Source organism: Protomyctophum parallelum (genome assembly GCF_964188405.1).
Source record: "Protomyctophum parallelum genome assembly, chromosome: 3".
NCBI lineage: Eukaryota > Metazoa > Chordata > Actinopteri > Myctophiformes > Myctophidae > Protomyctophum > Protomyctophum parallelum.
In genome coordinates, this window is record NC_139698.1 from 3441357 (window position 1) to 3460735 (window position 19379).

The following is a 19379-nucleotide window of genomic DNA, read 5'->3' on the forward strand; positions in this document are numbered from 1 at the left end:
ACTTCACCTGAGTATTTCCAATTTCCAATACTTTTACTTCTACTGTACCTTTACTCCACTATAATTATTTGAAAACTTGAGTTACTAGTTACTTTGGAGAATTTCATTAGAATACAAAAAGCCTACATTAACCACTTCAACCATATACATTTGAAAATAGATTGTGTACACATATTGAACATTCTGCACAATGAGTATAGAGCCTACTTTTACTTTTTACATTTTGATGCCGATACTTTTGTACTCAAGTACATTTTCAATTCCGTACTTTTACTTGTAACGGAGTAGTTCTAAATTGCAGTATTGGTAGTTTTACTTGAGTAAAAACAATTGAGTACATGTTCCACCACTTCCTTTTAGTGACCGTTGTTTAATGCAATCATATTGGACTTTTCTGTTAGGATGCATATGCCAGAAAGTAGTTTTTATTTTCTGTTAGGATACATATTGGGCTGTCGATGCCAGAAACTGATGTTATAAATGTTTAGTATGGGTCCCCAGCATGTAGAAACTGATGTTATAAATGTTTAGTATGGGTCCCCAGCATGTAGAAACTGATGTTATAAATGTTTAGTATGGGTCCCCAGCATGTAGAAACTGATGTTATAAATGTTTAGTATGGGTCCCCAGCATGTAGAAACTGTCAGATGCTAACTTGCATATGTTGAGCAATTTTCATAATTGGCATAATATGTGACCAACACCAATTACAACCTATAGAAGGCAAAATATTCAAAATTTCATCATGCTATATGTATCATGTGACATGTCAAACTAGGGGGTTTTCATGAAGCTGAATCCATTCCAAGCATTAGTTTTGCAAAAAAAAAGAAAAAAACACTATTGTGCTAAAAACGGATGATGTCAGCATATTTGGGTTAGGATTAGTGGGCATGGCCGTTTTAAGCCAAATGAGTGTTTTTTTTTGCTAAACTAATGCTTGGAATGGATTCAGCATCATGAAAAACCCCTAGTTTGACACATCACATGCTAGATAAAGCATAATAACATTTTGAATATTTTGCCTTCTATAGGTTGTTAATGGTATTGGTGTTGGTCACATATTATGCCAATTATGAAAATTGCTCAACATATGCAAGTTAGCATCCGGCAGTTTCTACATGCTGGGGACCCATACTAAACATTTATAACATCAGTTTCTACATGCTGGGGACCCATACTAAACATTTATAACATCAGTTTCTACATGCTGGGGACCCATACTAAACATTTATAACATCAGTTTCTACATGCTGGGGACCCATAGGCTACTAAACATTTATAACATCAGTTTCTACATGCTGGGGACCCATACTAAACATTTATAACATCAGTTTCTACATGCTGGGGACCCATACTAAACATTTATAACATCAGTTTCTACATGCTGGGGACCCATACTAAACATTTATAACAGGGGTCCTCAACTAGAAATGATGAAGGTCCACAAATATCTTTTTGAATAAGACCGAGGTCCGGTCCCATGTGCGGCGTCCATCGGAGAGCGGGGCTCTATGCCCGTTTAGTATGGTCAAGCCAAGCTTATACAAATCAGATCGCCTTCCACCCAACCAATAATGGGGTGCAGAGTGCAGGCCCGGAGTGGAACTCCAAATCAGGCCGGGAGTTATACGCCCTGGCAGGCCACACTGCACGCGCATAGCGCGCGCCAGAATTTTGGGGGCCCTTGGGGGACAGCAATTGCAGCAATTTCACATGAGAAATGTACCATCTGATGTTATTTATATGGCACCATGGGCGACCAGGCCTTCTGCCACACAGACCCATGTCTGTGGAACTCTCTCCCTGCTCACCTGAGAGCTCCACAGCCCCATGTCTGTGGAACTCTCTCCCTGCTCACCTGAGAGCTCCACAGCCCCATGTCTGTGGAACTCTCTCCCTGCTCACCTGAGAGCTCCACAGTCCACTGACTCTTTTAAGAATGAACTTAAAGGGACACTTCACCCTTTTTGCAAAAAAATATATGTTAATGACGTTTAGAAGCTTTAGAACACTTTCCTGGGGGTCTTTATGTATGTAATCTGTGGTTTTAGATATTTTAGATTGTAGCAGTGAGCCCAGTGTCTCTGATGTCATGGACACTTGTCTCACTTCCTTTCTGGACTACATGTTGTCTCAGTAAGACAGCTCTCCCCCTATCCACAAGGAGGAACAGTTTACCAAAGAATGGTGGGAATTGTAGTCCAGGAAGGTAGTGAGACCAGTGTCCATGACATCAGAGACACGGTGCTCACTGCTACAATCTAGAATAAACCACATATTACACACATAAAGACCCCCAGGAACGTGTTCTAAAGATTCTAAATGTCATTAACATATATTTTTTTGCAAAAAGGGTGAAGTGTCCCTTTAAGACCCACCTTTTTAAGAAAGCTTTTCCCTAAACATGTTTGACTGATTATGATGTTGCTTACGCTTCTTTTATTGTATTTTATTGTATTTATTTTGCCATGCTTTTAACCTTTTAAAAGCACTTTGAGATTCGTAAGAATGTAAAGCGCTTTATAAATGAAATGCATTATTATTATTATTATTATTATTATAAGTAGTAATAGTAGTAGTAGTAGGCTGCGAGGCTACACTTCCCAGCCTCGCTGTGGAGACATATATACCATTATAGATATACAATAATTAAATAAACACTGTATAGTTTTTATTAAGGAATATAATATGCCTTTTGTTTTCTTTCTGTATATCAGCAAATTGTAGATTTTTTGTGTTAGACATTATTGAGGGAAATTAAGATTCTCAGATAAGAAAATAAAACAAAAAATCCATCTTCAACCACTTATCTGTAGTCGGGTCGCAGGGGCAGATAAGGTTATCAATTATCAATGAATCGATAATTTGCATCCCTAAATAACAGTGATGATTGTACCCTACAGGTTAATCTATAGTTACAGTAACAGTGATGACTGTACCCTACAGGGTAATCTATAGTTACAGTAACAGTGATGACTGTACCCTACAGGGTAATCTATAGTTACAGTAACAGTGATGACTGTACCCTACAGGGTAATCTATAGTTACAGTAACAGTGATGACTGTACCCTACAGGGTAATCTATAGTTACAGTAACAGTGATGACTGTACCCTACAGGGTAATCTATAGTTACAGTAACAGTGATGACTGTACCCTACAGGGTAATCTATAGTTACAGTAACAGTGATGACTGTACCCTACAGGGTAATCTATAGTTACAGTAACAGTGATGACTGTACCCTACAGGGTAATCTATAGTTACAGTAACAGTGATAATTGTACCATACAGGTTACTCTATAGTTACAGTAACAGTGATGATTGTATCTTGCAGGTTCTTCTGTTCTGGTTCCACTCTGTGGCATCAATCAGAGCCACAATGGACCAATCAGCATCAGCATCAGCACCAGGTCCACAAACCACGGTACTGTTGTTTACTAATGCATTCACAGCTTTAACGTGTCTACAGTCACACTGAATGTTTCCACATTGACCCATGTTATAGATATGTATTTATGGGTCACTCTGTAGCCAGTATCATGTTACAGTATCATGTTACAGTATCATGTTATAGTATCATGTTACAGTATCATGTTACAGTATCATGTTATAGATATGTATTTATGGGTCATTCTGTGGCCAGTATCATGTTACAGTATCATGTTATAGATATGTATTTATGGGTCACTCTGTAGCCAGTATCATGTTATAGATATTTATTTATGGGTCACTCTGTAGCCAGTATCATGTTATAGTATCATGTTACAGTATCATGTTATAGATATGTATTTATGGGTCACTCTGTAGCCAGTATCATGTTATAGTATCATGTTACAGTATCATGTTATAGTATCATGTTACAGTATCATGTTATAGATATTTATTTATGGGTCACTCTGTAGCCAGTATCATGTTATAGTATCATGTTATAGTATCATGTTATAGATGTATTTATGTGTCATTCTGTAGCCAGTATCATGTTACAGTATCATGTTATAGATATGTATTTATGGGTCATTCTGTAGCCAGTATCATGTAATAAATGATGCGTTCAATATCACTCAGGCTTGTTATGATTGAAATAACACGACTGTATCCAACAGGTTGCTGGTAAGGACTTGACTTCAGCCAAATCCAGAAAAGGTGATTATTTTATTTTATTTTTGTAGTTTGTGTTTGAGGTATAACCAGCAATATCTTATTACAAAAGTATAAATGTACCAGATGTTACATTACTATGTACGTGGGGCATATAGAGATGTACCAGATGAATGTACCAGATGTTACATTACTATGTACGTGGGGCATATAGAGATGCATAGAGCTTTGTTTTTCATTCATAGGATTCTCTTATTTCAACCACTCTTTCGTCCCCCCCTCTCTCCCCCCCGCAAAACAGCACATTTTGTGATGCAGCACAAGGCCAAGTTGATCCAAAATGTGTTCCCAGTCATGGCTGTAGTAGACAGTCTAGGAGACAGCTGGGTCCACCCTGAGAGCTACAGCCAGATTTATGCCGAGAAGACAACCATGGAACAAATGAGGACTCTGTTCACATCAACACTAGTCCCAGGAGGAACCAACGCCCGGGCAGCATTTTATGATGCCCTCATGGAACACCAACCCCGCCTGCTGGAGGAGCTTGGTAAGAGCAGAAGTACATTCATTCATTCATGCGTTTTTGTTCATTTATTTATTTAATTGAGGAGCGGCAGTGGTTCAGGGGTAGAGTGGCCACTTGGGAACCGGAAGGTTGCCAGTTCGATCCCGGGCTGCCCGAGAGTCATAGTGTTGAACTGTCCTTGAGCAAGACGCTAAACCGCTAATTGCTCCTAATTGCATGGTTTCCTCCACCATAGTGCATGTGTGCGTGCGTGCTATGTAAAGTCTATGTAAATCTGTATGAATGTGTGTGAATGAATGTAATGCACAGTCTATGTAAAGCTGTGTGAATGTGTGTGAATGAATGTAGTGCACAGTTTATGTAAATCTGTATGAATGTGTGTGAATGAATGTAGTGCACAGTCTATGTAAAGCTGTATGAATGTGTGTGAATGAATGTAGTGCACAGTCTATGTAAATCTGTATGAATGTGTGTGAATGGCTGAATGTAATACACATCTATCGTCTATGTAAAAGGCCTTGGATAAAGGCACTATATAAATGCAGCAGTTCCCATTGACCATGTCCACTCACACACTTCATTATAGTTACCATTGACCATGTCCACTCACACACTTCATTATCCTCTCCTTACAGGAGCAGGAGCTGAACTTCCATCACAAGACTCGACCAACAAGCGTGAGTCATGAAACAATCTGGACGGAGCCTTTTGTAAATTAGTTAAATAGTCAGGAAAAAGGAAACGGCGCTGGCAGTGGTTGGATTATTTAAGTGTTTACCCCAGCAGTAAATGAGTTAAGATGTTATCATCATAATGCCACAGCCAACAAATTGTTTTAAAATGTGCAACAATCATGTAGTATTGTAATTGTGCCCCTCTCTCTCTCTCTCTCTCTCTCTCTCTCTCTCTCTCTCTCTCTCTCTCTCTCTCTCTCTCTCTCTCTCTCTCTCTCTCTCTCTCTCTCTCTCACTCACACTAATAAGTTCAGCTTCTTATAACTGACAATTGTATTGTGCAGCTCCTTTAGTGCCCCCTGCTGGAGCCATTAATGAAGCACATGGTGGAAGCACATTGGTTGCTCCTGCTTTATCTGGATGTAACATCGGTGGTTCAGTCAACATCACTGTCACCACTACTACACAGCAAGGTACACTGTAAAATATACTACTGTATTACTACACAGCAAGGTACACTGTAAAATATACTACTGTATTACTGCACAGCAAGGTACACTGTAAAATATACTACTGTATTACTACACAGCAAGGTACACTGTAAAATATACTACTGTATTACTACACAGCAAGGTACACTGTAAAATATACTACTGTACTACTGCACACAAAGGTACACTGTAACACACTACTGTACTACTACACAGAAAGGTACACACTGTACACAGTGGCCTAACATCGAGGTGATAGGCCCCGGTGCAAATCATTTAGTTTGGCACTGTGTGCACGAACACACACACTGTGACACATGTGTGAGCGCGCACATAGCCTACATGTACGTATCACGGGACAGAGGAGCGTGTTTCAGCATGATCGGCTACTTTAAGTTTGAAAACAAAAAAAGAAGAAAAGAAAACATTGTCCCATCTCAGGCATTAAATTAATATTTGATGTCAGCCTATTCTCAAACTATGCCTGAACTAATCCTAAACATGACTAACTCCCCTCATTAGGGGAGTTAGAAACTTTGGACATTTAAGAATACTTTACACTTTCGAGGGTGAGTTGGAAAAGGGGTGAGCAATCCAGTTACAGACTGTACACTACTGGACTGTTTACCAGGCTGATGTGGCACTTCTACTGGCAATCTATAAATGTCATTTTAGTTAGATAATGACAATAGAATCATTACATGCTACGTTGACAATAGAATCATTACATGCTGTATAATGACAATAGAATCATTACATGCTGTATAATGACAATAGAATCATTACATGCTGTATAATGACAATAGAATCATTACATGCGCTGTATAATGACAATAGAATCATTACATGCTACGTTGACAATAGAATCATTACATGCTGTATAATGACAATAGACAACATTGCATAAGTAAATATTGTGTCCACTCACAGAGCTCACTTCATCATCTTCCTCTCCTTATGCAGGAGCTGAACCTCCATCACAAGACTCCACCGGCGAGTGCAACAAGGGTGAGTCATGAAACAATCTGGACGGAGCCTTTTTTATGAAAGAGATGAAAATAAAATAAAATAGAATGTCTTAGATCAGCTTTGCATCTTAAAATCCAGTAGTGCACCTGCCCCATGCACAGTAGACAGCACCAAGGGTCACCAGATGCCCCCCTTTGCATCTTAAAATCCAGTAGTGCACCTGTCCCATGCACAGTAGACAGCACATATAGGGTCACCAGATGCCCCCCTTTGCATCTTAAAATCCAGTAGTGCACCTGCCCCATGCACAGTAAACAGCACCTAGGGTCACCAGATGCCCCCCTTTGCATCTTAAAATCCAGTAGTGCACCTGTCCCATGCACAGTAGACATCACCTAGGGTCACCAGATGCCCCCCATTGCATCTTAAAATCCAGTAGTGCACCTGCCCCATGCACAGTAGACAGCACCTAGGGTCACCAGATGCCCCCCTTTGCATCTTAAAATCCAGCAGTGCACCTGTCCCATGCACAGTAGACAGCACCTAGGGTCACCAGATGCCCCCCTTTGCATCTTAAAATCCAGTAGTGCACCTGTCCCATGCACAGTAGACAGCACCAAGGGTCACCAGATGCCCCCCTTTGCATCTTAAAATCCAGTAGTGCACCTGCCCCATGCACAGTAGACAGCACCTAGGATCACCAGATGCCCCCCTTTGCATCTTAAAATCCAGTAGTGCACCTGCCCCATGCACAGTAGACAGCACCTAGGGTCACCAGATGCCCCCCTTTGTGAGGGACAGTCCCTCATTTCCAAAACCTTCCGGGCGTCCCACAAATTGAGACCCCGTCCGTCCCACATTGTGACTGGCAGGCATGGCGTCGGTGTTCAAATGCCCTAATAGTTGGTGTTCTGTTGTAAAGGTCTCTCATTGTCTCTTTTCCTGCTAGATGTGTTTTTAAGCCTGTTAACTCCTAGGCTACATAAGTTGGCCATACCACCCATGACCAAAATTAGTATTTTAAAACAAAATGTGAGACGCCAGAGGGGGTTTAATAACAATATGATAGGCAATATTAGGCCCATTAACACATCATGGCATTTAAACAGAGGGGGTTTAATAACAATATGATAGGCAATATTAGGCCCATTAACACATCATGGCATTTAAACAGAGGGGGTTTAATAACAATATGATAGGCAATAATTTAGGCCCATTAACACATCATGGCATTTAAACAGAGGGGGTTTAATAACAATATGATAGGCAATATTAGGCCCATTATCACATCATGGCATTTAAATATCAACTTAAGAAGTAAGACAAGCCCGTCCCCCCGTCCCATTTGTCCCACACAGGCGATAATTCTGTCCCTCAAATGAACAGTTTGGGTCTGGTCACCCTAAAGCCCAAACCACACCAAAGGGTCAGCCTGTCAGCCAGCCTGTCAGACAGCCTGTCAGCCTGTCAGCCTGTGTAAAGAGAACCCTCCCTATGATTGGCCACCATTGAAATATTATCTGTATAATATTTTGAACAGCATTTCATGCATTTTGGAACGTCTGGTATACCACCCAATAAACACATTAATTCAATTAATTAAACACATTAATCTAGTCTAATCTATATTTTAGTCATGTTTAGCTTGTCATCGTGACTTCGTCATGATAAATTGGCTTTTAACGTTAACGAAAACAACACCGATATGAGGACCACGTTCTATAACATACACTTAATGATGTCATCTTGTCTTTGGTCCTTTAGAAACTCTTGCTCTGTGTCGACAAAAGTTCAAGTCTAATCTGAAGATTAGACTTAAACATGGAGAAAACAGACATGTGGTTGATCTCTACACAGAGGTCTACATCACAGTGGGAGGCAGTGGACAGGTCAATAAAGAACATGAGATCAAGCAGATTGAGTTGGCGTACAGGAAAACAACCGGACCAGAAACGCCAATCAACATGGACGACATAGTGGAACCTTTACACATCAAAACAGCGATGATGACGGGAGTGGCCGGCATTGGTAAATCAGTACTAGCTCAGAAGTTCGCTCTGAACTGGGCAGAAGACAAAGTCAACCCGCATATCGACTTTGTGTTTCCATTCACTTTCCGAGAGTTGAATTTGGAGATGATGGAGAAGAAAGAGTACAGCATGGAGGGACTTCTTCATCACTTTTTTAGTGAAACCAAGGAGATAAATATCTGCACCTTCGAACAGTGCAAGATTGTGTTCATCTTTGATGGATTGGATGAATGTAGGCCACCTCTATGTTTCCTGGAAACTGTGACATGGACTGATCCGATGAAGCCAACCACAGTGCACGTGCTCCTGACAAACCTCATCAGGGGAAACTTGCTTCCAAATGCTAAATTCTGGATAACCTCACGACCTGCAGCCGCCGACCAGATCCCTCTTGACAGGGTTGACAGGGTGACAGAGGTGAGAGGGTTCAAAGACCCCCAGAAGAAGGAATACTTCTTCAAGAGATTCACTGATGAGCAGCTGGCCAGTACAATCTACTCACACGTCCAGAGATCCCGAAGCATCCACATCATGTGTCACATCCCGATCTGCTGTTGGATCACTTCTAACGTTATGGAAGAAATTTTGAAGACAGATAAGGAAGGAGTGCTGCCAAAGACCCAGACCACCATGTACCTCCACTTCATGCTGAATCACTCCATACTCCGTACAGATGATGGCCGGCCCCTTCAGTTTCTGGGGAGACTGGCTTTTGATCAGCTGAAGAAAGGAATCCTGATCTTCTATGAAGGAGACCTGAAAGCATCTGGCATGGATATCAGAGATGCAGCAAAGTACTCAGAAGTGTTCACACAGTTATTTGGAGAGATACGTGGAGTGTACAAGAAAAAGATGTACTGCTTTGTCCATCTGAGTGTTCAGGAGTTTCTGGCTGCCCTCCACGTCCTCACCACTTTCATCAACACTGGTGACAACCTACTCTCAACCTCCAAGATGCCCAAGTCATTTGGACGGAATTTCAAATCCAAGATTCATCACCTCTACAAAAGTGCTGTAAACAAGGCCTTACAGAGTCCAAACGGACACCTGGACTTGTTCCTGCGTTTCCTGCTGGGCCTCTCGTTGGAGACCAATCAGCAACTCCTAGAAACGCCGCTGATACAGAAAGGAAAAAGCTTCCAGACCAATCATAAAACCATCAAATACATCAAGGAGAAGATCAGAGAGAATCCATCTCCAGAGAGAAGCATCAATCTGTTCCACTGTCTGAATGAGCTGAATGATCATTCTCTGGAGGAGGACATCCAACAGTACCTGACGTCAGGACGTCTCTCCACAGACAAGATCTCTCCTGCTCAGTGGTCAGCTCTGGTTTTCGTGTTGCTGTCTTCAGAAAAGGAGCTGGACGTGTTTGACCTGAAGAAATACTCTGCTTCAGAGGAGGCTCTTCTGGGGCTGCTGCCCGTGCTCCAAGCCTCCAATAAAGCTCTGTAGGTTCACTGATAACTGTATACATTTCATATATTAAATTATCTTTATTTAACAGAAAATCTAATAGAGAAATGCTTTATGTTTCTTCAGGCTGAGTGGCTGTAACCTGTCAGAGAGTTGCTGTAAGGAGTTATCGTCAGCTCTCAGCTCCAGCTCTAGTTTGAGAGAAGTTGACCTGACCAATAATGACCTTCAGGACTCTGGAGTCCACCTTCTGGCTGAGGGACTGGGGAGTCCACACTGCATGTTGGAGACTCTCAAGTCAGTATAACTTTGCGTTTAAATGAAACCTAATACATTTCTAATATGCCATATTGTCGGGTCCCTTTTCATTCAGTTTCGTTCCAATGTCATTGGCACTACTCATTCAATGGAGTTTTGCATTGATAAGACACTTCTGGACTTTGGTTAAGTTCTCCTCATAATATCCTGCAGTTACCATTTTGTCACAAGCCAGAAATGTATATTAATGTGTATAAAAAATAAGAAAGAAAGAACAGAAAATCTAATAAAGAAATGCTTTATGTTTCTTCAGGCTGAGTGGCTGTAACCTGTCAGTGAGATGCTGTAAGGAGTTATCGTCAGCTCTCAGCTCCAGCTCTAGTTTGAGAGAAGTTGACCTGACCAATAATGACCTTCAGGACTCTGGAGTCCACCTTCTGGCTGAGGGACTGGGGAGCATGTTGGAGACTCTCAAGTCAGTATAACTTTGCGTTTAAATAAAACCTAATACATTTCTAATATGCCATATTGTCGGGTCCCTTTTCGTTCAGTTTCGTTCCAATGTCATTGGCACTACTCATTCAATGGAGTTTTGCATTGATAAGACACTTCTGGACTTTGGTTAAGTTCTCCTCATAATATCCTGCAGTTACCATTTTGTCACAAGCCAGAAATGTATATTAATGTGTATAAAAAATAAGAAAGAAAGAATGAAAGAAAGAAAGAAAGAAAGAACAGAAAATCTAATAGAGAAATGCTTTATGTTTCTTCAGGCTGAGTGGCTGTAACCTGTCAGAGAGTTGCTGTAAGGAGTTATCGTCAGTCTTTAGCTCCAGCTCTAGTTTGAGAGAAGTTGACCTGAGCAATAATGACCTTCAGGACTCTGGAGTCCACCTTCTGGCTGAGGGACTGGGGAGTCCACACTGCATGTTGGAGACTCTCAAGTGAGTATAACTGTGTTTAAATATAACCTAATACGTTTATAAATTCAATGGAACAGAATGTAACATTTTTAAACTTCTCACTGTGTGTGTGTGTGTGTGTGTGTGTGTGTGTGTGTGTGTGTGTGTGTGTGTGTGTGTGTGTGTGTGTGTGTGTGTGTGTGTGTGTGTGTGTGTGTGTGTGTGTGTGCGTGTGTGTAGTTTGTCAGGATGTCTGGTCACAGAGAAAGGCTGTTCTTCTCTGACCTCAGCTCTGCGCTCCAACCCTTCCCATTTGAGAGAGTTGGACTTGACCTTCAATCATCCAGGAGAATCAGGCGAAGCGATGCTCACTGCTGTTGTGACGGATCCACGCTGTAAACTAGACACTCTTAGGTATGAGAGACTTGGTGTGTGTATGTGTGTGTGTGGCTGGGGGGGGGGGGGGGACCATCCCTACACTTTGCTCACGCCTAAAACCATTTTGGGGCAAAAATATGTTTTTTTGACTACTTTTTTTCATCTACTTTTATGGATACAATTAAGCATTGTAAAGCCTGTTTCTAAATAGGCTTATAGACATCTGCATGTTTTATAGTGTGTGTCTGCATGCATGCAAATGTGCGCGCACGTGCGATTGTGCACGCGCACGTGTCTTATGGGCGTCCCCCCACTTCTAAAAGTAGCACTACGACACTGGTGTGAGACAAAGACCAACACAACATTTTGTCAGAACAATGTTCTCAATCATACTGTGATTTTCTGTATTGTTTATTGTTTAATGGTGTAAAATCATTATCAAAGATTAATTATCACAAATGTATCCATCAGTCACTAGGTGCGTTTCCATGAAGCCGTTCTTTTGCGCATTAAGGCTCTTGCGCAAAATCTACTGGATGGAAACACATCAAAATGCGAATAAGTCTCCATTTTTCGCAAAAACACTTTTTCGCTTGGAGGTGGCGGATTTAGGCTTTTTCGACCTCATGCCCCCTTCTATGCATGAGGAGTCCAAGCTGTTTCTTTTTTGTTTTCCCGGCCGGACGTAGTGCGTGGAAGGAACACGTTATTCCGACCAGTTCCTTTCCCCTCCATCAGGCGCCCGGACTGGCCAGGGGGAGGCAGTTTAGAGACCAGGATTACTGCATGTTTTTTGTGAGGGTACCTACACTAGGGGACCCTAGGGGAAAAAAATGCAAATCCCTGTGGTCCTTTAAAGCAGGCCTGAAAATCCACCTTTCAGCATGCCAAAGGGAGAGGGAATGATTACCCCCCTCCCCTCCCCCCTAAGTCTAGTGACTTGACTACCCCCACCTCCTTATAACTCCCTTCTTTCTTCCCCACCTGTACATATTTCGGCGATCCCATTGGACGTGTGTTTGACTGTACCCTGTACTGATTACATTTCTGACAATAATGTATTCAAATCAAATCAATCATTGTATACATTATCATAGATAATCAGGTGTGACTTTGTCTCTCCTCTCTCCAGTGTGGAACACGGTGACGTGAACTGGCTGACACCAGGTTTGAAGAAGAGCATGATGAGTAAGATTCTATTCTGTTTTATTCATTCAATCAAAGCATCACATTTAAAACAGGGGTTCTCAACCTGGGGGTCGCGACCCCTCGGAGGGCCGCCAGGAATGTGTAAAAAAACTAAATATTGCAACTGAATGGCTGGAAAGTAGAAATCAAGAGTTTAAGAGCCGTAGTGTGCATAAACGTTGAGGGTTTCCCAGCCAAAACATTAGAGAAACACAGATTCAGATGAGCAGCTCATATCCACATCAGCATGTGACATTATTAACTCATTCACATCCTACTGTGAATGAAGATGATAATAGCCATAACACTGTAGACCATACATGGGCCGCGGGCCACATGCGGCACCCACCATCAGTTAATGCGGCTCGCAGGTTGATATCTGCGGGACGCAGATATTAATACTGATATTAAAATTGTCTTTTTTATGTCAAATGAATTTATATTTAGTTCATTAAAGTTAACATAACTATATAACTGAATGCATTTGAAATTAAATAAATGTGTTACTTTTCAGGATTCCAATTCAAAAATAGCAAAAGAATATCCAGGATTTCAGTTCAAATATAGCAAAAATAGCTGATCTACAAGCTCAAAACGTGTCGCAGTGCGGCGCATTTTGAGCTTGTAGATCGTCTATTTTTTGTGGAAATATAGTGGCCCTCGCTATCGTCAAAGTTGCCCAGCCCTGGTGTAGACTAATACAGTATGTGACATTATTAACTCATTCACATCCTTCTATGAATAAAGATGATAACCATAACGTGTAGACTAATACAGTATGTGATATTAACACAAACATGCCTCCAATCACAATTTAATGTAGTCATTTATCAGACGCTCTTAATCCAGAGTGATTTACAGTAAGCAAGAACAACACATGGTAATACATCAAATACATAGAAATAGACATCAAGAATCAAACGTAAGCTAAGAACCTAACATCCGTCTAACAGTGGAATATCTATATAATGAAACTATACGATACACTATAGAGTGCTATTCTATGTCTACATAAAATGCTATCTAAATGACATGAGTTGATCCTTTGCATACGCCTGTAAGGTTGTCCAGGCTAGGGCAAGTGCTACGGACACCTGTGGAAACTAATCACAAGACTGACTGTCATCAAGTCACCATATAACCGTCTGTCATGGGCATGATGTGCCCTCTAGCTGTCAACTGTGGGCATTGCAGTCCATCTGTTTCCATTCAAAGCAGAGGATGGTTTGAAACAAACACGTTGTGAGCTGTGTGTGACCTTTATTTGATAGATACAGTAGAGATTAACAGGAATGTAGGCCTATTCAAAAGACTGACTAAAACTAAATTACAATGTAGGCCTATTCAAAAGACTGACAACACTATAGCCTCATTAGTTTTTCTATTTTTCTCTCAGTAGGCCTAAGCATTGCCTATTTGTCAGAGGTGAGATTGAACGAGTTCAGAAAAGAATAGCTAAAATTGCATATCTACAATCTATTATGACACATTGTTGGCTATTTTTGCATTGCGACACATTGTTGGCAATGTTTTCTAGATAAAGACAAAGATTATTTTGTTAGTTTTAGTTTACTATAAAAACCTTGGTCAAAATAGCAGTTAATTTGTTTCATCCATTTTCTTTATGTATTTGTTTTATTTATTTAATTTAGTTAGTTAGTTGTACATACATTTACATTTGTTTTAGTCCGTCCGTCCGTCCGTCCGTCCGTCCGTCCGTCCGTCCGTCCGTCAGTCAGTCAGTCAGTCAGTCAGTCAGTCAGTCAGTCAGTCAGTCAGTCAGCCAGTCAGCCAGTCAGTCAGTCAGTCAGTCAGTCAGTCAGTCAGCCAGCCAGCCAGCCAGCCAGCCAGTCAGTCAGTCAGCGAGCTTGTAGGTCGGCTATTTTCAGCATGCAACCAAGTGTAAAATCAGTCATTACGACGCCAAAATACATTTTAGTCGACTAAATCAACTGTAGAGTTAGTCGACTAAAATCGTATGATATTTAGTTGACTAAAAGTTAAAACTAGACTAACACCAACATTTCAGGTGACTAAAATGTGACTTAAACTAAATATTTATTTATACAAAAGACTAAATCTAAATTTGCTGTCAAAATCAACACTATAGCCTCATTAGTTTTTCTCTTTCAGTTAATTAAATATTTTCCCAATTCTAGTTTTTTAGATTCGGTAATAACATTTATTTTATTTTTCACAGTGTTCAGTTCAGTTCAGTTCAGTTTTATTTTGGTCAAAAAGCAAAGACATTACATTACATGTATTATTATTATTTATTTATTTTTGAGACCAAAAGGGTTTAGGCTGAAGCCAATGGCTTATTGTGCCTATCCGGGGCAACAAAAACACGAAAAACAAAACAAGACAAAAAAACAAACAACCAAACACCAAAGAGAACACAAGGAAAAGTAAAACACAGAGAAGACAGATTTGATCCCACAGAATCCAGAGTCGCACATGAGAAGAATGTTATATATATGATATAGTTATTATATTACTTTGTCATACTAATATGATTTAGTAAAAATACTAGGTTTATAATGTTCTATACTTATCTATAATTTTAGATTTACACATTATTTTAAATGTATTAATTGAGCCGCACTTTTTCAATTCATTGTCTAAGCCGTTCCATAGTTTCACATAGTGTCAGAGGTGAGATTGAACGTTCATAACAAATAGCTAAAATAGCACATATCTATATCAGTAGTTCTCAAACTATTTCATGTCAAGGACCCCAAAGATTATATATTGATCACCGACCCCCTTCTGAAAACATGTTGTTCCAGGGACCCCCCAGAAGCAAAGATATTTAAAAGCGTTTGCTGTGAAATAATATATAGTCAAAGATTTGCCCACGATTATTCAAAAATAGCAGATCTACAAGCTCGTAGCGCGGCACCGAATGTCGTGCTTGTGGATCTGCTGTTTCTCAATGCTATTCTCTGCTATTTCTCAATAGTAATAATAATTAAAATAATGTTTAAAGTAACCCCCCCCCCCCCCCCGCCGCCGCCACACACCCCCCCCCCCCCCCCACACACACACACATAGACACAACCTCCCCCCACACACACACACAACCGTCCCTCACACACACACACACACACACACACACACATAGACACAACCTCCCCCCACACACACACACAACCGTCCCTCACACACACACACACCCCCCCACACACACACACAACCGTCCCTCACACACACACACACCCCCCCACACACACACACAACCGTCCCTCACACACACACACAACCGTCCCTCACACACACACACACCCCCCCACACACACACACAACCGTCCCTCACACACACACACACACACACACACACACATAGACACAACCTCCCCCCACACACACACACAACCGTCCCTCACACACACACACCCCCCCCGCCACACACACACACACACACCGCCCCCCCCCCCCCCCCCCCCCCCCCCCAGACACACACACACACACACAACCGTCCCTTAACCCATTCTGACCTGAGATCAGATTCATACGAGGTTTTCCACTGGACACACACTGGTCTGATGAACCCATTCTGACCTGAGATCAGATTCTAAAAAATGGCAGTCGCTCTTCGATTTTTCAAAAAATAGCAGACCTACAAGCTCGTATCGCGCCACTCGGTGGCGCGATATGAGCTTGTAGATCTGCTATTTTTAAATAGCTAAAGCATAACATGATGCTGACACCAAAATGGGTGCCCGTTCAGAATGGGTTAAACCCCCCCCCCCCCCGCCACACACACACACACACACACACACCCCGCCACACACACACACACACACACACACACACACACACACACACACACACACACAACCGTCCCTCACACCCCTCCGCCGCCGCTCCCTTTTGTTGTTTTTTTTGTTTTTTTTATTATTATTATTATTATTATTATTATTATTATTATTATTATTATTATTATTATTATTATTATTATTATTATTATTATTATTATTATTATTATTATGATGATGTGTGATTGTAAACTGGTGCTGTATTGTGTTGTTCTTCTCATCAGATGTGTGTGAACTCACTCTGGATCCAAACACAGCACACAGACACCTCTCTCTGTCTGAGAACAACAGGAAGGTGAGACGAGCAGAGGTTCAGAACTATCCTCCTCATCCACACAGATTTATGGACCGGGGTCAGGTGCTGTGTAGAGAGGAACTGACTGGACGCTGTTACTGTGAGGTACAGTGTAGTGTAGATGTTGAGGTAGCATTGACACACAGTGATGTCACCAGACGGGGTCGTGACAGTGAGTTTGGATACAATAATAAATCATGGTGTCTGCACTGTGATGGTGATGATAAAAGGTACACTGTGTGGCACAATGATAAGCACACTGTCCTCCGGGTCAGACCCTCCTCCTCCTCCAATAGAGTAGCAGTGTTTCTAGACCATGCTGCTGGCACTGTGTCCTTCTACACAGTGTCCTCTGACAACCTCACACACCTGCACACCTTCCACTCCACGTTCACTGGACCTCTGTGTGTTGGGTTCTGGATCGGGACCACTGGCTCCTCAGTGTCTCTGTGAGTCAGATAGAGGAGGAGGAGGAGCTACATGTACAGTATGTAGCATAATGTATATAGGTCCAGTATAATGTATGTAGGTCAGTATAATGTATATAGGTCAGTATAATGTATATAGGTCCAGTATAATGAATGTAGGTCCAGTATAATGTATATAGGTCAGTATAATGTATATAGGTTGACTGACTCCTCAGTGTCTCTGTGAGTCAGATAGAGGAGGAAGAGGAGCATGCGTGTGTTTGTGTGGGTGTGTGTGTGTGTGTGTGTGCGTGTGCATGTGTTTGTTTGAGTTGTTTGTACGCACATACTTATACACATGCACGCACGCTCACGCACGCACGCACACGCACACACACACACACACACACACACACACACACACACACACACACACATACACACACACACACACACACACACACACACACACACACACACACACACACACACACACACACACACACACACAGGCTCCTCAGTGTTTATTGACGCATGTTGTGTCGAGTTGTAAATCTGCAGTTTTCACTGCATTCAACTTCTCTTTCTTATTTAATCAGAATGTTGGACCAAAATGACATTTGAACTGAAGTTAAAACAGTGATATTTGTATGCATATTGTTCTGAACGCCTCGGTGCATTCTGTAAATTAAAAGTATCATTTTAGGAGCCACTTTGAGAACCCCTGTTGTAAAAGACTCTTCTGTTTGGAGTTAAATGTACTCAAGAAATCCAGAGAAAAATGTTTAAACTAAAAAATTAAATTGGATATTTGTTCAAAAATAATCGCTTTGTCTTCATTATTGTTTAAATTGTGTAACAGCTTTTACAGTGGTGTAAGAAGTACTCCAGTAATCAATTAACATATTCCCATTGACAAAGAATGGAGAATTTACTGACTGACTGACTGACTGACTGACTGACTGACTGACAGTCAGTCAGTCAGTCAGTCAGTCAGTCAGTCAGTCAGCCAGCCAGTCAGCCAGTCAGTCAGTCAGTCAGTCAGTTGTTTTATGCTTGGTTGCATGCTGAAAATAGCTGATCTACAATGCGTTGCACAACGCATTGTGAGCATGTAGATTTTCAGCATGCAACCAAGGGTAAAATCAGTATATGACGCCATCAAGGTCCGCCAAAATACATTTTAGTCGACAAAATCAACTGTAGAGTATATTAGTTTTTCTATTTCAGTTAATCAAATATTTTCCTAATTTTAGTTATTTACAAACAAACAAATGCTTTACCTCATGGCTGCCCTGCATAGCTCAAAGGGCATGAGGAAAGGAACCATACAACATCATCATAACAACCAGGACTGAAAAGAAACACAATAAACAAAAGGATCAATAAACATTATAATGAATTGTAACAAGGAACTCAAATGTTTACAAATGACTCAAAGAAATGACACCGAAATAATAAAACAAACGTTGAATCGTGACACGCTCTGTAACAAACGACTGCTTCTCTCAACACTCGAGTGCAACTGACAGACGGAAGCGCCATGACTGTGCTGTGAGGCGCCGAGTCTACGGCCTATATGTTGACCTGCCGGAAAGGATGGCGTCATATTATTGAACTTGGAGCCTGGTCATTATAACGATTAAACGTACATAGTAAACAAATAATGTAGAAAACAAAAAATAATTATGGCAGCCAAAATATATATTCAAAGATTTCCATATGATTTCTCAAAAAATAGCAGATCTACAAGGTACGACTAAATCAGCTGTAGATTTAGTCGACTAAAATCATATGATATTTAGTTAACTGAAACACTAAAACATTTCAGGTGACTAAAACTTAAATCAATTTGTATCCAAAAGACTATGACTAAAACTAAGTCAAAATCAACACTGATGCACATGTATACGCAGACACATGTCGG

The 19379-nt window shown here is 41.1% G+C and overlaps 2 protein-coding genes across 2 annotated transcripts in view; both read left to right on the forward strand.

The window, feature by feature from the left end:
- Window positions 1-4454: 4454 nt before the first annotated feature.
- Window positions 4455-17498, forward strand: LOC310856078 (NACHT, LRR and PYD domains-containing protein 3-like; the record flags this gene model as incomplete). The annotated part of the gene is made up of 10 exons (XM_083761295.1): window positions 4455-4647; window positions 5645-5773; window positions 6722-6799; window positions 8525-10241; window positions 10333-10503; window positions 10778-10939; window positions 11238-11408; window positions 11607-11780; window positions 12877-12932; window positions 16975-17498. The coding sequence occupies 10 exons, from the start codon at window positions 4455-4457 to the stop codon at window positions 17496-17498; spliced, it is 3375 nt and encodes a 1124-aa protein (XP_083617421.1).
- The window catches only part of znf576.2 (zinc finger protein 576, tandem duplicate 2), a 104702-nt gene continuing 100089 nt past the window's right edge, over window positions 14767-19379 (forward strand). The window contains exon 1 of the mRNA XM_083760824.1: window positions 14767-14782. The gene's annotated coding sequence lies outside the window, so the exon portion shown is untranslated. The remainder of the gene's footprint in view (window positions 14783-19379) is intronic.